The sequence below is a fragment of the Pleurodeles waltl genome, chromosome 10, assembly GCF_031143425.1.
Source record: "Pleurodeles waltl isolate 20211129_DDA chromosome 10, aPleWal1.hap1.20221129, whole genome shotgun sequence".
NCBI lineage: Eukaryota > Metazoa > Chordata > Amphibia > Caudata > Salamandridae > Pleurodeles > Pleurodeles waltl.
Window position 1 is genome coordinate 240,775,092 of NC_090449.1, and position 22,591 is coordinate 240,797,682.

Here is a 22,591-nt window from a genome sequence, read left to right on the forward strand (position 1 = left end):
TTAGATACAATTGATTCTACATACAGAGATTATAGACTTGTTGACAAGCTCTGATGATTTTCCTATTCAGATATAATTTTACTTCTACACTTTATAGAATTCTTCTTCAATTACATTTCAAACAGATATAGTAGGTTTCATTTTGACGTTGTGTGTAGCAAAATGTGAAAATCTAAGACTCCTTTCATGGGCAAACCCACGGAATGACAGATTATCATTAATTATTGAACTGAACTGCCTTAGCTTGGGGTCCTGTGCAGACCTTTTTCTATGCATAAGAAAGAGCAAGTGATATGTAATGAAAGATATCCACATAATCTGAATGCAAATTAGGCTAACGAGACTGGTAAACAATTACTTGATTTACAGGTTATGTTTGTTTAAGTCTTTATTATTTTCAGTGTTGTATTCTAATATTAATTGACATGAATGTAAAATCTGCATCCTATACTATGAATTCTTTGTGTTCCTTTGAAATACATTGAAATATGAAAAAGACAACTCAAGGTGACCATGGGATATTCATTTATTTATGCTTTAATTAACAGCATTCAACAAACAGGATATTGCCAAAAGAAGGTTGCTTCCATTGACATAAGGCCAGATTTATGACTCAGCGGTATGGATACTCTGTCACATCCAGGGACTGGCACTTATTTTTCCTTATCAGACAGTTCCAAGAATCAAGAAAGGGAAAAACACGCAAAAGGGACAGACAGTGAAAGAGAAGGATGGAAAAAAGTCACAAATTGAGAAAGCAGAAACCTGCAAGAGTGAGATCATTGGGAAGTGGGTGTCTCATAGTGAATTTAAAAGAGGTATGAGGTCACTTCCCGACTACGCCTGCCCAATTTAATGCGTGCAGACCTTTGGTTTAATTACGACAGAGACTACTCTAAAAGAGTTAGGGCTGTCGGAAGTTAACCTCTAATGCCGCCCACCTAATTCAGATGGGCAGAATTAGAGGTCAGTTTTCACTGCTCGTCATCGCCAGGAAAACCTGGCGGTAACGGGCAGTGAAAACAACAAAATGATCCCCTCGCTATGGGAGAGGACCTCCTTGGTGAGGTTTTTGATCTTCAACCAGAAAATCGTGTTTCAGGATTTTCTTTTTGAAAATAAAAAACAAGAGTCGGCTGTATGGCTCTGTCATGCTTGACAAACCTGTGCATCAAAAGTAAAAAAACATTGATAGGAACTGCTGTGATGGAGGTTCCTGGCAAGGCTTTAGGAAATGAATGCTAGCCTTCCAATCATTTTATAATTTGGTGGGTGAAGGTAGAGTCAAGGCGACGGAGTAAACTACTTCATCGCCTTGACTGCCAAACCTCTGTCCGCCAAATTATAAAGTGGCTCCTTACTCAGCTTTCTTCATTTTTTGGGCGCTGTACTCAGAAAGGGAAAGATACACCTCGCTATTACAGGCTCAACATCAACAAATAGCACAAGGAAAATAAAAGAATATTGATAAGTGTATCATATTTCCATTACTTTTGTTTTTCCTTGACTATTGATTTTATATGTCTGTTTTAATAGTTATAACCCAGGATTCCATGCCAATGCACAGATTACGCCACTCGCACACAAAATCTACTTCATCTGCCTACCCTACACATTTCATTGTAAAGCTACATACTGACATGCTACAGTTACAGTTTCAGTAAAACTAAACATTTCAAATCAGGATACTGGTGTGTATAGCACATAATGGCAAGATTTAGCTGGTAAAATGTTGGAGAATCCCACGCATTGTCTATAGAAACAGAACTATGTTTAAAAAGTATGAACATGGTGAATGTTAAAAGTAAAAATATATTTTCCTACAAAATAAAATAATTTGCTTGTTATTTGCAGATAAGAATCTTACCTAGCAGCTTCAGGTTTACTTCTCGGTGAAAGCTTAGGTCTCTTTTGGGAAGCAGAAGTATCTTTAAAAGCTGTAAAAACTAGTTAAGGATGTACGAATATAACTTAGTACATGAAAACTCTATAAAAGGTACCACCTACGATTTAGCAGTATGGTTGTGGAAACCTCATGCTGTGATTGTGCAAGGTATTCTTACGAATCATTTGACTTACGATGATACTGCCTGCTTCCATCCAAACATCTCTCTGACAATGCTATACATGAGGTCCAGCAAGAAATGATGAAGAGGATGTGTGCTGAAAACAGTAGTGATATCAGTCAGTCGAAAGTGCCTTGACAGGGCTTAGAGTATGTCCACGGACAAATCATGGTTAGAGTGCTTTATACATTGTGAACCAGGGATAACCACAGTTAACTTTGTATTTGACCGTGTAATTCACTGCGGCTTAGTTGATGGAAAATTAAAAGTAATGCCAGATAAACCTTCCTTGAATGACAATTGATATACAGTAAGCTCAATTTATCCCTATATCTATTTCTATGGAACCTAAAGGATGAATGGCATATATTGTTCAGAACGTCAATATCAGAAAATGTATCTTAAGTACCAATAGCATGTATGGTCACACACAATGGGTGCACAGTAGAGTTAGGAAGTTTTTGCAATTCTAATTAAGAAAGGATACGTGATCGTGCTCTCTGCCTTGGTGAGCCCAAAGAGGTTCTGGGACTAACAGCCGCCATCTTCTTTTGCAGTTCTCCTAGTTTCAGGTTGCGTGCAGTTGGTGTGTAGTTGTTAGCTATAGAATCACTTGGACCTCGATGATAACGTTGTTCTTTAAAAGGGGCAGCTAGAGTCCATGACGTGAGTTGCATCATTGGAGGGTGGAAGCTGTGCTTAAGTACAATCTGAAATTGAAAAACAAATCATTACGTAAAATAATAAGATCATTGAAGAGATCATATAAACCACACAAAATATGTTTTGCAAATACATGATTATGGAAAATTCTTCACTTACTGCTAACAATCTAGGCAAGACATCCCCTATGGTACAGCTATTCACCTTGACCATCCAGGTCTTTATTTTATGTATTTGGTGTTTACTTGGAGTCATTTGTATGGAACTGACCGAGACCTGGAAGCCTCTGGAGCACTTTCATTAGTCAAGGGGTATATGTATCAAGATGTTCAGATCACAAGTGTATGGACAGACGTTTAACAGAAAGTGATGAGGTACACTCACACCTTACATAACAGTCATACAGCTACAAATGCACAGGGTAGTCCAGGATGTAGTACAAGTGAAAGAGGTGTGCAGGTGAGTTGGAAGTGGGAAGTGAGAGGCTGTCACTATAAGGGAAGATGTGTGCTTTGGAAGTCTTCAGTGCCTGCAGGTTCATGAGTGCAAGTAGAAATGGTGCATATTTAAGCCAAATAGTCTGTTCATTTGGTGTGGATGGCCTTGTAGATTATGCATAATGATGTGAAGATTATGCTCTGTTGCTTAAGGTGATGTTTGCATTGAGGGGAAGCCAGTGAAGTTCTTTAAGAACTTGGATCGTGTGGTTACATGTGCACTGTCCAGTGACCAGGTAAGCAGCCGCATGGAAGACTGTTTTACCTACTTTTTGAAGTAGAGACATGAATCAGTGTAGAAACACCGGGATTTAGGAATGCAGTAAAGGTGATGGAGAAGCCATAAAACAGCATGGAAATGAACCATGGTTGACTTGGGGGCCACATTGTGTACCCACTGATGAGCCTGAATATAAATGTAGGTGGATTTATAGTAATTTAAGGTGGAATGTGGACATCCAGATTGAAATAGTTTCTAAGCACTGAAGTAGTTGCAGATGATCACTTGCAGGAAGAATGTTATGGTAGAGGCAGGCGTGCCTCTGAAAGCTTGAGCTAGGATCGAGCCTGAAGCTGGGCTCTGGCTCAGCTCTAGGTCCCATAACCAGCCGAGCTTTCATGTGGCTTTTGCCTGCCACCCACGCTCTACTCTCATTGACATAGAGGTAAAAACAAAGCATTAACATTTTAGGTAAAAAAAAAGAGAGACAATAGAAACCAGAAAACCTGGATTAGTTCACGGCTTTCCCACTTAACCTAATTCATAAATGCCAATAGACCAGATTCAGACGAGAGACCTATGATCTTGTAAGCAAAAATTAGTTTACCTTGGCTATTCTCCCACCTGAAATTGCCTCTCTTTTAATAGAAGTCAGTTGGAGAAATACCTTTTCTCGATAATTTGTTAAAAATCTTCCACTTTCCTCTTTGAAAATGATGGCATGTATGCTAATTGTCTTAATTTAGGCAATTATTTATTTTACAGCTCCTCCCTTTTCTTCACTATTGCATATGAAAGCATCTTCAAATAAGCATGGTCAGAATTTATTAGACTATAATATTGCCTTGTCTGTGAGAATCTGGGCCAAATACAGGGTTCACATGGGAAGTGTCTTGCCTCTTTGTTCACTAATGGCACTGTCACCAGGGTGGGGGCAGTGGCAGGAATGGTTCTAAGTTCATGCTTAAAAACTATCACTTTTAATAAGTACTTTTCAGTGAAGTGCTATAATATGGCGCATTAATGTCAAGGCTTCCACATTTGAAAGAAATACACTTTTTTGAATGTTAAAGAGACTTTATCATGCTTTATATGATGGCTGATGTATGATTTACATGTTAAACATTTTCAGTGCTCAGCTCCTGCACAGGCTCTAAGGGCCAATTCAGACCCTTTGCTGGGCTCTGGCTTGGCTTACCCTGGTAATTTGTTGACTTGCCCCACCTCTACGATAAGATGTAGTAAGGTCTTATTAGTATGATGACCTAGGGCAATGTCTTGTTGCACAATGGGTTCCTAAGAGTTCTATGTCTGGATGCCTTATAAAAGGGTGAGAAAGGAGTCATATGAGTCTCTGCACTTGACATGGACAGAGAGATTTTGAAAGTCTCAACTTGATTGTATTGTTATGTTTTGGTCAGAAAAAAACCAGCAGAAATAATGAAATAATCTTCAGAAGGATGCGCTGATCAATGATGTTGAAAGGTGCTGAGAGCTCAGGGGTGACTAGTAGGCAGGAGTCAACTATGCAGCAATTAAACTTTTAACTTCACTACATTAGCACTGCATCAACGCTTGTCAGAGACTGTGGTGGTCCATGTAGTCTTGGACTTGCTGTGCCACAGGTTTTTGAGGACCATACCATAGAATCAGAGGAGATAATGGGGCTCTGGTTTTCAAACACACCTGGGTTTAAGTGTGATTTTAAGTGGAGGTAGCATATGGTGGGTTTTCAAAGATGTCTGTGCAGGCATTAGCATGAATGATTTTCAGGTAAGATGTGAAGCCAACTAAGAAAGATATTTAATGAGAGTGGAGGAAAGGATTTTGCTTTTCAGGATGATGTTGACCAAGTCAGAAGAACTGAAAAAAAAGTAAGACAGAGTGTTGCATGGACAACTGTGGTGTAGTGTTACACATGGTGCTATCTGGTTGATAAAAAAATATTATCGTGAGTTGATTTTTAATTGTAGTGGGAAATGGTAGGTGACTGGAGGAGATTTAGCAATGTTTATCTTTCTGGAAAAGTGCTTTTCCAGCAATTGTCAGCTGTAGCGATGTTTCTGGCTTAATAGTTTGACTTTCCATTTAAGTGAATTTGCAGGCAGTGTATGCTGCTTTGAAGCTTGAAAGTCTTTGAGAGGTACTATAGTGCTGTGTCTTTTTAAAGTTGTCTAATCGTAGGCTTGCCTGAATTAAGGTTTTTTGAATACCCGGGAACACTGGATTTTGATGTTACCTTTATGTTACCTTTATCTAGTATGGAATGAGTGAGGGCTCTATGAGCTGAATTAGGATTTTGAATGTGATTACATCAAATGTCAGCTCTTTGCTTCACGTGAAGCAAACCTATAATCTACTTTTGGAAGTCAAAGGGAAGCTGTTGAATGCTTGGGAAGTTGATGTCTTAAATTATCATGTGAAAGGATGGTACATATTAGTCTGTTAGTCAAGTGGAAAGGGTTCAGGAAATGAGTGGAGGAGAAACATAGGTAGGCTATGGGTCAGGTTACTGCAAACTATTGGATGGGTGCTGAAATATGGAAACGAAGTTGAGTTAGGCATAGTAGCTCCCCAAGGGAGCTTCTCACAGTTTTGGTGTGGCTGGAGTTGGTAAGGTTAAAGTCACCACAAGTGGTGTTGTCGTGTTGGTGGTGGAAGGGAAAGAGTTGCAGAAATTTCCCAGGAAGACTTTACCTGAGTAATGGATCACAGATGAGATGAAATGTGAAAGGATTCAACTGTAGGGAAGTGTCAAGTAGACTGAGAGATTCTTACCTCTTAATAAGACACATCATTTACAAGACTGAGCAAGATACCCTGGTTAGCCCCTACAGATGTCGGTGAGAGTAAGACATGTGACTCCAAAGACATCACACACCTGGTCTGCATACAAAGGCCTGGCATTCGCTTTGTAACAATTAAAGAGAAGAAGGGAGTTGTGTATTCCTTCATACAAGTGGCATGTTCATAAAGAAGGGCGCCCTTTTGGTTGCTCCCTTTCACAGATGGCATAAGGCTATCTCTCTTCCCCTTTCTCCTATTCCCACATTCTCTCTCCTGATGTCAATATGTAAGCCACAGAGTACAGAGAAAAAAGAGCAACCTCCTTGAAACATAATAGGAGGATTTACTGCTCCTACTAACTAGGCGCTTTACCAGATATTATCAGCTCAGGCCTAACGATATTTGTGTTTGAAAGAAAGAATATGCCTCAATAAAGACAGCATGAGAGTCTGAGGAGGCTTCACTGACCACACTGTGTCAGTTTTTCATTCTCTTCCCATTCCATGCTTGTGCCACCATTATCCATGCCAACATTCCTGGTTTAGGAGGGACACTGATAAATATTCAAGGTAAAAATTGTGTAATTTTAGTTTTTTCTTATTTGAAACTCTTCCACTGCATTCCCAAACACTGCCATGTATGCTCATCATGCAGCTGGTGGGACACACTGACAGCAAACAGTAACCTCCTAGAGGGTGAGGAAAGCTTCTCCTGACCACATGCCCTACAATCCTCTCTATAGATATATCTGAAAACGCATAGCCCTCCTCCCTTCCACTGGTTTCATAGTGTGGAAAGAAAATTTATGCTGAATATCATTTTGGCCCATAGAAATTTTCCTGGGCTAGTGATGACCCTTTCCCTGGACCTTTGAGCAATAGAAGGAGAGGAATGATCAGTGTTGTGCCATTATAGATTTCTATCATGTACTTTAAAGCATTTCTTCCTACAGTCCCTACATGTGGCAACAAGGGAGAAGTAGTAATCATATTTCATAGTAGACACATTATACTGACATTAGAGGCAAAATCTTCATGGGCTCACAGCCCAACCAATGTTCCAACGATTATCTTTAAAATAAATCCTTGATTTTGAGCTAGACAGTTATTGCCTCTTTTCAAGAAAATATAGCAAACGTTTCAAATACGTGCATCTTGGCAGGAGAGCTACATAGTCCAGATCTATAAGAAGGGCCAGTAAACTGTTCCAGCTAATTATAGCATAATAAATTTGCAGGACTGTGCTGGAACACTTTGGCCCTCATTATGAGTTTGGCGGGCGGAAAAGGCTGCCCTTCCAAACGTTCAGGTCACTGCCAGTGCGGTGACCTTCCCGCAGCCCCTATTACAACAGAGTTTCCGCCCGCTGGCCCAGTGAGAAACAGCCCACAACCTCGAGTCCGGCTGGTAATCGAGCTGGCAGCAAAGTTTCGGTGAGTAGGGTGCAACAGCACCCATCGCGCTTTTCACTGTCTGCTAAGTAGACAGTGAAAAGCGCGAAGGGGCTGTCTATGGGGACCCCTGCACTGCCCCTGCACCCCGTCTACGCCAGATTTTACATGGCGGTGCAACCGCCATGTAAAAGCTGGCAGAGATGGGAGTAGTAATCCCCAGGGCAGCGCTGCATGCTGCGCTGCCCTGGCAGTTTAGGACTGCCTGCACCTCCAGTCCCTCCAGTGGAGGGGAACAGGCAGTGCTGGTGGTCCGACCATGGCCGAACCACCATGGTCATATTGTGGCGTCTGACCACCGCCAAGCAGTCGGACCACTTCTTGGCGGCAGTCAGACCACCACTGAGAGTCTGGCGGTCTTAGGACTGCCAGACTCGTAATGAGGGCCTTTATGTCTTATTGATATTAGATAATATGAATGAGTCTATTAAAAAGCCATTCTGTTGCCTGTGGTACAATTAAGCCTCCATGGTAAATCTGGAACCACATTTAATATAATGATATTGATGCAGGTACCAGAGAAATCAATTAGGTCTGGTAATCACTTACACTAGTGTATGGTGAACTAATTCATGGCCCTTGACTCTCTGAGTTGACTGGTATAATCTATACTATTTTATTATTGATGTTGGCTTGTTGAAAGGTTTTCAAGCATTCTATACAGATACCTGGCTAAGGGTATCTCTAGGTGAGGACAACTTGTATACTAACAGATTTTTATTAGGTAACTGCTTGAAATAGGGATGAAAGAAGGACAAAGGCAAGGCCACAGAGGCAATGGGAACTCTCCCTGTTTAGGGCACACAAATGGGACAGTGGGAAAGGTGATCTCAGACCAGTTACTTGAGGGCCAGCCCTCGTCTGTGTGACATTTGCTCAACTGAAGGAACAAAGCTTGTCATTATCCAGCATACCTAGAAAGGCAGCAAAGCCTGTAGCCCTCAATGCAAACAGGTGGACACATTCACAGTAGGTTTGTGTTAACATGAGGCTGTGCTGGATTAACCAGTTCACAGTAAGGGAGACACAGGAGAGCAGCCATTTATATTGAGGAGCAAGAGTTGCGGTGGAACTGCAGAGGGTCAAATTTGGTTACCTGCAGAAGCCTCAGGATGCAAGGCGGGCAAATGCTTCAAGTATATGCACCCCAGTGGCGTGACACAAAATTATGAAGAATCCAAAGAGGGGCCTCTGAGTCCCCCATATCGCACATATATTCATTGGCCTGGGGCTGAATAGGGGCTCCCATGAAGGGATGAAGACCCCTGAAAGCTTGAAGGCCTCCCTGGGCTGCTGGGGTCTACGTCACACCCCAGGCCAGGGTTGTGGCAAAGGGATAAAGAAGCAAGAAAAGCAGTGGGCCTGAAGAGGAAAAACCCCCGCTGTTTGTGCCCTTTCAAATTTTCAGATCCTTATGCTAATATGGTATCACCTCTGCTTACTGTACAGATAAACATGAACATGTGCATCCAGCCTCCTAGACATAGATGAACATTCTGCACTACTCCATATAGTTTGATTTACACTAATTTGCTCTCTCATACAACCACCTTCAGAAGCTCATAAGTGTAGCTCAGGTACAAAATCTTGCTCTAAAGTGCCACTGGAGGGCAGTCGGTATATAATCTTAGTGTTATATCTGCTGCTTACCTCTCCGCTTCTGCTGTACCAAGATATGAATGTTAAAGTGGTCTCTAGCTGACTTAGGACCAGATTCCCAGTGCGGCTTCAGCTGCAACAAAGGGGACAGCAGAGCAAGAGCAGCAGCAATGCAATTGCATTGCATGAATTTTAGAACAACAGTGGCCAGTACCTCTGCTCCTTTGGATCAAAAAAGAATAAGGTATACATCTACACAACTGCTGGCTGTTCAGGTAAGTTTAAAAAGTCCTTGCCTTCATGCAATTGATCTTAGTGTGCAGAGCTGTAGTGTAAACCATGCTTGTTTTGCCCTCACCAGATTAGTGGGTTTGAAGAGCAGACAAGGTGGCACCTGTTTCTTATTGGTTCTAGATCCCTGTGTTGCCTCATGGCTCTACTTTGAGCCCTACCCTCTTCAACTTTTACATATGCCCCCTAGCAGAGATAGTATGAACATTTGGATTGACTATAGTTTTGTACGCAGATGACACACAATCAGTCATCTCTATCTCTCCGGAACATGGCTTGAACTGCCACCAACTTGTCCCTTGTTTAAAGGAGGAGGCTGCCTGGATGGCCAGCTATTGCCTGAAGCTTAACTGGGACAAGACTGAACTCATGCTCTTAGGTATCAATTTGTCAAATTGGATGCTATTTTCCTGGCCAGATTGCCTAGGAAATATACCCAGCCCCAAACCCCCATAAAAAGTCTGGGTGTCTAGTTGGATAACTTGCTCACTATGCAGCCTTAGGTCAACAAATTGGCAGCAAACTGTTATAGAATGCTAAGACTACTGAGGAAAGTGTTCGATCTTTTTTCCTTCCTCTCCCAATGGCTCATTGTGCAGGTTTTGGTAATTTCCCGATTGGATTATGGGAATTCTTTTATTTTGGTTTTCCCCACCATGTGAAAAGGTGGTTACAGGTCATTCAAAATGAAGCAGCCACCTCCTTTTTAATATTCTGAGGCAGCAGTCAGCAAAAAGGGCACTGGCTGATCTTTACTGGCTCCCAATTGGGCCAGGTGCAGTTTAAAGTTCTCTGCATCTCTCATATGGTCTATTATAGCAAAGGATCTCAACGACTATGTGCTCTTATTCAACCATATAACCCTGGAAGGACCTTGAGATCAGCGAATGCACTTCTTGCAACGGTACCAAACATCCTTAGAGCAAGATGGGGAGGCCGTTTGTGTACGTATCTAGCCCTAAAATGTGGACTTCTTTGATGATTAGATTGAGCCAAATAAGCCCAAAAAACATCTTTAGAAAATCCTCGAAAACTTGGCTTTTCATTTATTAGTAGCCCCCTCAGATCCCGTATGGTGTCGGTTTGAGGTTATGCTGATTGTTGTAAGCGCTGGGAAAACTTTAGGTAGCCATGCGCTCATACAAACCGCCTAGATTAGAATAGATTAGATTAGACATCTCGAAAGGAGCAGGTAATTGCTCAAATCTTTGGTCAGATAACTGGTTTTCGTTTCCCATTACAGCAATCCCCAGGAATTTAAAGCCTTCCGAGTTTATATTAAATGGAGACACAACAGGGGCAACAGACCTCCATTTCCTGATTTTCCCCAATTAATATTAAAGCACGGAAACTGACGGACCACATTTAAAAGTCTTTGAATAGTTGCATCAGAGTTGTCATCTATGTACAATAAGATTCTGTCCTCTCATTCCTGCACAATTTAATTCCCCTAACTAGTGCATACTTTCGAATCCAACACACAAGAAGTTTGATCACCAAGGCAAATTGTACTAGAAATAGGATGCATCCCAGTCTGGAAGCTCTCTGTAGCAATGCACGGTCAGTCCAACTCTAGCCACTGGCATCCTAAAGAGCAAGGTGATCCATGCAAATATCAGAGTGCAGTCCTATTTTCTCCAACACTTGGAACATAAAAGACCATTTGTCTGAAATGAGGCATCCAGAGATAATATTGTAACTGGTTCCTTGAACCCATTTAGTCATAGCAGGACAATTATGTAAGCACCTTATATTCATTATGGTTGCTTTATTCAGGATAAACCTAGATTGGTAGTGATAGATTAAGGATCTCACAACAACTAGCCATTGCTTGACTATAAATTTAGCCAGTATGTTGGTTTTGAGCTTGCACAATGAGATTGGTGATATGGTTCGCATCTATCCTTGTATTAGTGTATCAGACCGTCATTTCTTCTAACATTGCATAACAGGCCTTTCACTTTGAGACAATGTATTCAAATAATTCCAATGAGAGACCATTTGAACCAGATGACTTCCAGTTTGTAAATGGAATAGTACAGCACTAACCTCTTCCTTTGTGATGCCTGCTTCCAACTGCATCTCATGTTCCTTTCCTAGTTTCATCACTGGCAATTCCTGCACTAAGTTAGCACTTTCGGCTGTGGTGTGCTGACATTAACATTTATAGCTTCCATGGAAATAATCCACCAATACCTGAACTGTTTTACCGCATCTTTGACCATTTTCCTGTTCCCATCCATTACTTCTGCAATTAATCCGTCCTCTAGATCCTTCTCACCCTGCCAGACCAATAGTTTGTCTACCTTGTTTCATGCGTCATGTAGACGTCTCTGAGAACCTATGACATATTTCTCAAGTTTAGTCAGCTATTTCCAAATCCTTTATCCATCTTCCCTTTTCTTTACTATTTCCTAAAACCACTGACAGTGTGTGACCTCTTTTCCCAGTTTACTATGCCTCCTGCACTGTGAATCTGCAGATCCAAAATTTCCTTCAGCATAGTTATTTGTAGTCTTACTTGAACGTGCACTTGTGTCTTCTTATGAATCATCCAGGTATTAAAATGCCATCCTTGCCTCAGCCATTCTACCAGTGCCTAATGTCACTGCAAGCGGTGCATGATTGGAGATGCCCTTGGCTAGATCATCAATAGCTTAAACCCTTTTTGGGGGAGGGGGTAGGGGAGCAAAAAAGTAATCCAGTCATTATTATGATTTGTGAGCAGCAGAATAATATGAGTAGTGTTAGTGTCCTTCGTGTCTTGCTCTCCAAACATCGACCAGGCTTAGAGTATCTGTAACTTCGTTCACACAAGAGATTTTCTTCCTTTATTTGTGTCCAGTGGCACATGATAGTCTACATAGCTCCTCATCTGTCACCAAGTTGCAATCCCCCTATTAACTATATCACATCCTCCTATTCTAGCATTAACCCAGCTAATATGCCCAAAACCATTAGGTCTGGGTGGCAAATGCAATGAAATAATCAGTGTTTTATATTTGCTCTATTTCTTGACTGCTGGCCCATAACATCTTTGTACATCTATCCACATGTTATTCATTACAAATGGTACAAATCTATTTCCCAGTAGTGCTACATCTCCCTCACTCTGCCAAGCAACTTGCATGCACTAGATGCTTAATATATTCCACAGCCTATATATTTACATGTATTCTTCAATAATGTGTTATTTGTAGGAGTAATATGACTGTCTTATGTCTAAGTGTCATCTTGATCGCCACTTCTCTTCACAATCCAGGTCAGTAATTAACTGTTCCATTTTACCTCTGTCAGATTGATTCCTACTTACAGAATCTCTATAGCTTCACAGCTCCATTCACAGGGCAATGTTGCAGACAATTCAGCTACTGCAATTGTAAACTGAACACTCCTTCCTTCCCCCATCCACAAAGGTATATGGCAGGTTACAGATTACCGACCACCACAATGGACAATGTACCTGTCACACCTCTCTTCCTTCTGTTTGCTGAAAATGGCCCTCTATGCAGGGTCACCCCCAAACATTTTGCCTACCATTCCACTTATCTTTTTTTTTAAAGATCTTTTTGTTGAACGACAAAACAGCCATTGCACCATACAGCATGCAACAATATATGAGCCATCATTTATCAACAACTCGGTAGGATTTCAGTAAAAATCAAGCATCCCCCAGGTAGTATGCATCAGTATAGCCAGCTCAATGTCTCTCCACCCGCCTGCGCCATTGCTGACAAAGGATTATTCCAAGCCCCTGTAGGCCCCACACCTTCCCAAAATGTTCTCTCACTTCCCAGGGCAACCCCTACTCTCATGGATTACTTTTTCTGCATTGCGACACCAATCTAGTTCTGTCCGCCAGTCCTAAAGACTAGGCGGGGACTCAGTACCCCACGTCCATGCTATATTGCATTTAGCTACCATTGCTACTATGGCCAACCATAGTGCATGTTGTTTCGGCCAGTATTCCTCCCCCACTATATTCAATAGGAGCAGCTTGGGATCCAGCAGGACTTCCCTTCCAATCACCCGGGCTGCATCCCCGGCCACCCCCCACCAGTAGGTCTGCAACGCTGGGCATGTCCATAGAATGTGATTGAAGGTACCCTCCGACCCACATCCTCGCAAGCATTGCGAGGTCTGTGCCCTACCCATCTTATGCATCACCACCATGGAATAGTATGCCCTAAGCAGAATCTGCAGCTGGATCAATCTGAACCGAGGTTTGATCACCATGACCCTGGGACCCTGTCTCGCCTCCCCCCAGTCCTCGTCATTTAATGCACCCAGATCCACATCCCATTTGGCCCGCAGTGCTGTCATCCGGTCTGGGGAATTATTTAACAATTTCTTGTACAATAGAGATATGGCCTTCGTCACCAGAGGTTCCGTCAAAAGGCGGTCCTACAGTGGAGCTGCCTCCGGCAACTGCTCATGCTCCGGGACATACTGACTCAATGCATGCCACAGCTGTAGGTACCTGAACTGTTCTGTTCCAACCATAGCATATTCTTGTTGTAGAACTTCGAACGTCACTAGTGCCTGACCTCTCCATACATCCCCCAGGTGTTCGATAACCAGGAGAGACCACCAGCGGAACCCCCCAAGGTCTTACGGTCCCCCAACAATTCACTACACCACAGTGGAGTCCGTGCTGTCAAGGTTGATCCCCAGCCCAGAAAATGGGTGGCGTCATGCCACGCCTTCACCACCGTTGCAGTGTGCGCCGCCAGTGATCACAAAATCGCGGCAGCATAAAGGGCGGGCTTATATCCCCCCCTGCCGAACATCTGTCTATTCACCCGAAACACCGGGTGCTCCTGGTCCGCAAAGGCCCAATCATTAATGTTGACCAATTGAGTCATCCAATAATAGCAGAGAGGATCCGGGATTGCCTGCCCACCCTCATACACCCCAAGCTTCAGTTTCGATAATGCTACACAGGAACAGCCGCCGTCCCACAGCAGTAGTCTGATGTACCGGTCCAAACTCCGGAACACCTCTGCCGCTATCCCATAGGGCGTGTTCTGAAAGACATATGGAAGGCGGGGCAGTGTCATCATCTTGTAGAAGGCTGCTCTACCCATGGGCCACATCCCTGTGGAATCTATCAAGCTGAGGTTGGAGGTTTTTCTGTAGAAAGCACTCCTAGGGCCAGATGTAGGAATAAATGGATTTGCGACTCGCAAATTGTGAGTCGCAAACCCATATGCAGGATGGTGTCCCTGACACCATCTGCGAATCGCAAGGGGGTCACAAAGACCCACCTCATTAATATTAATGAGGTGGGTCGCAATTTGCGACCCCCTTGCAACTCCCTGCACTTACAGGGATGGTGGCCTGCAGGAGAGAGCAGACCACCATGTCTGTGACTGCTTTGTTAATAAAGCAGTTTTTTTTTGGTATTGCAGCCCGTTTTCCTTAAAGGAAAACGAGTTGCAATACACTCGATAAAATTAAACCATTTGGATTCATTTTTTCAGAGTAGGCAGTGGTCCATAGGACCACTGCCTGCTCTGAAAAATATGTTTAGGGCCATTCACAAAGTGGAAGGAGTCACATGGGGACCCCTTCCCTTTTTTGCGAATGGGTTAGCACCCATTTCACATGGGTGCTAACTGCGAATTGCTTTGAGACCGCGTTCGCGGTCACAAAGTAATTCTGCATCACGATGCGAACTCCAAATAGGAAGGGGAACACCCCGTCCTATTTGCGAGTCACATTCCCATTTTGCGAGTCGGTAACCAAGTTACTGACTTGCAAAATGGGAATGTGCATCGCAATGCGCATTTTGCATGGCGCAAACAGCGAATTTCGCTGTTTGTGCCATGCAAAACGTTTTGTACATCTGGCCCCATGTTCCTACTGGCATATATCCCCAGATATTTGAAACCCTCCACACTGATCGGCACGTTACAGCTCGGGGGCATGGCGGGCGCGGCCCCAGCCAGAGGAAAGACCAGCGATTTATCCCAGTTAATCTGGTAACCAGAGTGATCCCCAAAAATGCGATAGACCTGCATTATCCTGTCGATGGACCACTGGGGTTGTGTGACATATAGCAGAAGGTTGTCCCCGTACAGGGAGATACGTTCCTCCCATGTTGCACCCGAGTCTATACCCCAAATCAGAGGATCTTGTTTGATCGATTCCACCAAGGGCTTGTGTGCCAGGGAGAACAAAATGGGGGAGAGCGGGCACCCCTGCCAGGTGCCCCTGTGTAGGATAAAGTAGCATTGACCCATATCTAGGCCACCAGTTCCCGATATAGCAGTCTAATCCAGGTCAAGAACCGCGGACACACACCGAACCTCCTGAGCGCCGCAAAAATATACGGGCATTCCACACTGTCGAAGGCCATCTGGGCATCGAGCAATAGGAGCACCGCCTGTTCCTTATGCTGGCCTTCCGACATGTGTAAGACCCCGTATAGTCTCCACAAGTTCAGGTGTGTGGATATGGACGGGCTGAAGCCGGATTGGTCTGAGTGGACCAGCTTAGCACTAATTACACACAGTCTAGTTGCCAGAACCTCTGCCAGGACCTTGACCTCCTTATTAAGAACGGAGATGGGCCTATAAGAAGCACATCTCTCCGGGGGTCTATCTTTCTTCGGAATCAGCACATTAGTCGCGGTCCTCTGATCCAGTGGCAACAGTCCCACTCCCCGTGCCTCCCGGAACATGGGCAACATGTGTTTAGTCACCTTACTCCCCAGGCATTTAACTAACTCCGCCGGGAGTCCATTTGGCCCCGCCGCCTTGCCCGACTGGAGCTCCCGTAATCCTGAGGCAACTTCTTCTTCCATCAGCTCAGCATCTAACTCCCCTCTCTCCACCGCCGAGAGCCCCAGTAACAGGATATCCCGCAGAAGGTCCTTACAGTGCTCCTCCTTCATCCGAGTCACCGAAGTATAGACCTCCTCATAATATGCGATGAAGGCCTCTGCTATGGACTCGTTAGACTCGCATACGGTCCCCTCCTTAGTCAGTTCCGCCCTGACCCACGAGCACTCTAGGTCTCTCTTGTCCAGCCAGGCCAATAATTTATTGGCTTTGTCACCCATATAATAGTTGGCACTGAGATGCCAGAACATAAGCCCGAGCATGTTGTTCAGCCAGAGTGCGCAGCTCATATCGTTTGAGGCGCAGCTGGTGGGGGAAGACCATCCTCCGCCCCTCCCTCTGCGTGACAGCGGGCCTCCAAGGCTATGATTTCTTGCTCAAGTTCCGCAGCCTGCAAATGTTGTTCCTTTTTTTTGCCCCCAATTATGTCTTGTGCGTGACCCCTTATTACTGCTTTAAAGGCTTCCCATAATATGCATGCAGAATCAACCGATCCCAGATTTTCCTCAAAGTATTGGGTCGCCCTCTCCCTTAATTTGTCAACAAAGGATTTGTCTCTTAAATACCAGGGATCCAGCCTAGGCGGCTGAGAGTAAGACTGCGAAGGACCCAGCACGGTAATGCCCACAGGGGAATAGTCGGAGATCCCTCTCGGGTAATGCACAGCCTTTCGGAACCTACCCACATGAGTCCAAGTCGTTAATAGTTAGTCTAGCCTCGATGAGCCACTATGGGGGCCCGAGGAATAAGTGAACTGCCTCTTCCCCGGATTCTGTTCCCTCCACAAGTCCGCCAGGCCAAAGGAGTCCAAAAAGGAATTCAGTGTCATTGAAGCATATGGTGTTCTTGCAAGTGAAACTCTTTCCAAACCCAGGTCAACCACCAGATTCATATCACCTCCCAGAACCAGGAGACCATTCGGGAAGTCATGCAGCAAAGCGCCCAGGTCAGCAAGGGTGGACCCCTGAAGTCTCAGCTGAACACAGACTGAACACATGTTGAGAGTGTGCCCCTCCCAGATCCCTGAAACCACCACATATCGTGTGTCCCACCAGGTGCGTGTCGGAATGAATGGTATTGATTTTTTAAGAAGGATGCCCACTCCCCTGGAATCTGCTGTGTAGCCTGCATGGGCAACCAGCTGGTACCCAAACCTGTCCAGCGCCTTTTAGTAGTTTCCCCTTAGGTGCATTTCCTGCAATAGGACAAGATCAGGGCTATGTCTACGCAGGAACTGAAGGACTATAGTCTGTTTGATGGGACTGCCCAGACCATTCACATTCCATGTCATGACCCTAAGGGTGCAAGCTCTAGGTTCTGCCATTGGATAACCCTTCTCTACCCAACCGAATTTCAGTACCAGTCCCCCAGTTATGTAGTCCCACCCGTGTCTCCCTGCCCCAAGTGATGTCCCATAGTGTTGCAGAGCTGTGCATTAGCATAATAAAAAGATAGAACCATGAACCGTAAATCAACAATCCCCTACTAGGAGCTCCCACCACCCTGCAACCCCGCGTAGCAGGCTTTAAACTGCCCACCCCCCCAAACAGCGGAGCGCCTGTCACCCATAACATTTCAAACTCTTGCGTGGGTGGGCCGGCGCCACCATTCCTGAGCTTCACCATTTATCAAGCAAACAGTCAGTTCAAATCAATCCCCCGTTGTACAGTACTGTGCTTCATATGTTGCATTACCCGCCAGTTCTAGTTAGGCACTGAACTCGCCACCAGCACCCCAGCCAACTATGATGTTGGAGTTCCCGCCTGCCCCGGCCCATGCTCATGCCGCTGTGTCAGAGAGGCCATCTTCTTCCTTCCACCAGGACCCCCTTTGTTACTCTGATGGTCCAGGCGGACCACAGCTCTAGACCCCTGCAGCCACTCCCAGGCCTCCTCAGGCACGGCGAAGGGCAATGTCCTGCCATCTGCGATTACCCTCAGCTGCACCAGGAAGAGCATCATATACTTGAGTTCACGGTCCCGCAGAGCTTTTTTGACCTCCTGAAAGCTTTGACGCTGTCTTTGGACCTTTAATGTAAAGTCCAGGAAAAAGCGAACAGTAGCATTCTTGTACTGCAAGTCCCCCTGGGATCTAGCAGCCTGTAGGATGGCATCATGGTCCCGAAAAGTGAATATGCGCGCAATGATTGTCCTCAGGGGGGCGCAGAGGAGGGACTGGAGCCCTGTGCGTCCGCTCAACCGTGAAGAACGTGGATAGTCTCTTAGGGCGAAGGAAGTCTGTGATCAGGGTCTCCATAAAAAGCTCAACACTCAGTCCCTCGAATCCCTCTGGCACCCCGACTCTGATATTATTTCTCCACGCCCTCCCTTCCTGATCCTCCAGGTGCACTACCAGTCTCTCATGTTCCGCAGTGAGGAACAGAACCTGGCCCTCGAGTTTCTTGGATGTAGATTGTAGACGGACAATCTCTGCCTCCACAGTCATGATCTTTTCCGAGACTTTTTTAAGATCAGCTTCTAGAGGGGCAACATCCACCGCCACTGCGTCGAGCCTGGGTTCCAGAGATCCCTTCAGGTCGTGTGTAGCAGCCATTATTGCTCCCAGGGAGGGTTCACTCAGGGGGTTCTGCTCTGTCTCGTGTCCCTGTCCTCCCCCAGCACTGTCCATGGCTGCGGACCCCTCCGACTGTCTTGGTACAGCATATTTGTCCATTTTGTTTGTCTGCTGCGAGAGCTTCCCTTTGTTCCTGACCATGCTGGGTGAGCGCCCGTGATCCTGCAGCTAGGGCCCCACCCCTCCTCGGGTCCCGAGTGTTCCCAATTCAGAGCCGGCAGTGGTGGGCAGCACTCCCCTCCACCGCACGGGCCCTCCACTGGCACGGTGCAGTGGGCCAACAAGGCCCGGTCTTACTCCCCCTCTCGGGGGGGCCACACCAGTCCCCAAGCAACAATCACAGGTCCTGAGGCTCCTCCGGTGAATATGGTCTTGTCCCGGACTCCTCAGCCCCCACAGCAGGCCACGTGCGGGAGGCAGACCGCCACGAGTCCATCCTCCTCGGCTCCACTTACCTCTGCCCCCAGCACCCAGCCGCGGTCCCGGGCCGCACGGCTCCAATCACAAAACAGGGGAAGGAAAGGCTCCCCCGTGTCCCAGGCCGCAAATCTGCCTGCCACGGCTGCTCTTGATCCGCGGCCCGGTCCAACTCTCCAGAGAACACCGGCCGGGCACCTCACCTCATCTGTCACCTCCAGGCTCCACATTCAGGCACCAGATTTCCCGTGGCCGAGCTGCTGTCACCAGGCCGCAGGTCGCTCGTGCGCCACCCACAAAGGCGCACAGGGCTCAGCACTGGCGGCCCCCTGAACAACCGCCCGCCGCTCCAGATGCACCCAGACCCCAGCTCCCAGCAGGTGATTCAAATAATTGAGCGGATATTTGGAGCATTAAAAAAACTAACCACAGAGCTCCGCTAAATGGTGGCCACCTTGGCTGGCGCTTAGCCACACCCTCCCACCACTCCACTTTTCTGACCTTGTTTTCTGGCTTTAAGACTGTGCACTTTACCTTGTTGCTGCATGGAGTGGACTCGGTGTATTGCCCTCGGAACTGGCGCTTCGCCTTCAGAATCGACGCGTCACCTACTGTGGGAGCAGCAGCAGCTGTGCATCGCATCGGGAACCAATGTGTCACACTCGGAACCACTGCATCACCACCGTTGCACAGAAAAAATCAACGCATCTTGTCCACTGCATGGCTCGATACAGACATATCGCTATTGCTGCAACTCTCACTTCATCAACGACAACACATCTTGGATCAAGGTACTTTGGTTCAGTGTGCTCAAGTGGGTCTCTGCATAGGGCCCGCACTCCATCTCACTCGGCTTGAACTTTTGACTTTGTCCCGGCCCAGCGCGAGCAGATATCCTTCTTAATTGCTTATTGCTTCTAAGTGTTATTTTGCCTTTATTCTTTAAAAATTCATATCTCAACTTCTACTTATTGGATTTTCGTAATTTTGGTCTTCTCTTATTTATTGAATTAAGCTCTATTCTTCTAACCTGGAATTGAACATTTGTTCTGTGCTATTGTCACTGTTTCACTATTTAAAATGTTGCACACATACTTTACACATTGCCTCTTAAGCCTGACTGCTCTGACAAGCTACCGGGGGTGAACACAGACTAACCTAGGGTGTGTTTGTGGCTTACTCTGGCTAGGATTGTGCTTCCTGCTTGGACAGGGTGCATACCTCTGCCAATCAGAAACCCAGCTTCTAAAACTGTTCAATCAAATTTGAAAGCTATCAGACATGCCATCAACAATTGATCAAATAACTGGATTATGAACCCAATGTCTGTACTCTGGTAGCCATTTACTATTCAGTTATGTGATTCTTTATACATTTCAGCTCACTTGTGACCCCAGTCTTTCAGGTGGTCATATTCCTGGTTTCAGCAGGTTTCCCTACCTGCAGTAGCCTCTCTCACATCTTGCCTTTTCACCTCTGAATATCACTCTCTGTGCCTGTGTTCAGGTTTCTAGGGACACATCATATTTTTCTGTTCTTGTTTCTGTTGACTTTTATGAAGTTTCTGTCCATTTTTTGTTTAGCATTCACTGCTTTAGTCATGTGGACTGCTTCTCTGTAATGTACCTCCTCACCCATCTTTATTCTTCAGTCATTTCCTGTATCAATCTTATCCAGATGCCTTCATGACCAGCGTTGTTTGCGCCATCCATAAAGCGAATCTCAGGTTTATTTTGTGTCATAGAAATTCCAATATTTCCCTTTTGCCATTACTTTGGCAAAGTTTGGTTGGCAACAGAATTATTTATTTCATATTTGTTGATATCAACCTCCCACAGAACCAAATGAAGTTTCTGGTTTGCATCTTTTCCCTTGTGTGAAGTCTGGAAGCAGAAGCCCCTTTATGTTTTCATATTGAATATGACCTTGACTTCTGGCTTCCTGAAGAAGTGCATTTCTATAGCGGTAATTAAGCAAGCAAAAGATCATGGCTCTTGCAGGTGACCCTGCCTGTGGAGGGGGAATCAGGCACTCAACACACCCTTTCCACGGGGTGAAAAAATTAAGATAGACCCTTTGTTATGAATGATCCAATAAGAAGCACATTGTTGAATGTAGAGTAACCCTCGCGTCCTCCTTGTACTGCTGCATTATTAGGATGCCACTAACCAGCTGCTTTACTGTTTTTTGGAGTTACTTGACGTCTGGTAATACCTCTTGCGGGTCAGCTTCAACAATTTGTTTTCGCTCATCATTTTCCTAACATTAGTTTGGCAGAGGCCAACCTTGATGTTGTTTGATAATCTTCTGTTCCAAAGCTATTCCTCATCGCTTTTATTGAAAGAAGCATATGTCGCAGGCAAGGTTGTCTGTTTGTTGTTGCCAAACTCTGCCCTGCAGTTTCACATTTTGTTGGTATCTTCTACAGTTTTCCACATTAAGACATATTTTTCAGACTAATTTCCACTCCATGTTGTCTTGCAGGCTGGTCTTAGCCCGTTTAGGCTTGTTCAGCCATCAACCGGTCTCTATGTACCTCTTTCCACACCTGATTCTTTCCTTATCTGCTCTTCCCTCAGAATCCACGCTCTATAGCCCAGTTTTCTTTTTTTCAGTTGTCATAAACTGGGCAGTCTGACATACCTATATAAGTATCTCCACCAATCGCTCCTAATATTCTAACTGCTTCCATTCATCTAATACAGGTACTGGTTATTATCCAGTTCCTCTTCAGTATCTTTGCTCCCCTCTTCCTTATTTGGCATGCTTTTCTCTTGAATACCTTGTCCAGGATGCACTCTGTTTAAATACTCATTTCAAACACCAAGCCTGTGTGTTTATTGCTGGGCCAGGAGAAACAAATACAATGTTTTATGTGGTGTTTTTGGTCCAATGCCTCCCTCCCCACCCTCTTTTTCCTACTTTCATCCACTTCGTTCCTCCACCAATCCTTGAGTGAAGAAAGACCCTGCTCATGTGTTTGAGCACAGGGAGGCCACGACTTGACTGCTTATACAGTGGCGCATCTGCATTTCCACCTGGCTGACTCCAAATTGAGGCCTTGTGGAATCTTCCAGGTCCCTGGCCCACACACTTCTCCATAATAGTGTCTACCTCTCTCTGTTAGTTCTCTGCCCCACCACACCTGGCTTTACTGGCCATTTCCTCCAGGACATCATTTA

The 22,591-nt window shown here is 45.1% G+C and overlaps 1 protein-coding gene across 1 annotated transcript in view; it reads right to left on the reverse strand.

Moving 5' to 3' along the window:
• DNAH3 (dynein axonemal heavy chain 3) overlaps window positions 1-22,591 on the reverse strand; it is a 536,699-nt gene that overhangs the window by 452,658 nt on the left and 61,450 nt on the right. The window contains exons 3-4 of the mRNA XM_069210285.1: window positions 2,554-2,776; window positions 1,868-1,937 (exon numbers count right to left, since the gene is read on the reverse strand). Of these exons, the coding sequence (XP_069066386.1) occupies window positions 1,868-1,937; window positions 2,554-2,776 (293 nt within the window). The remainder of the gene's footprint in view (window positions 1-1,867; window positions 1,938-2,553; window positions 2,777-22,591) is intronic.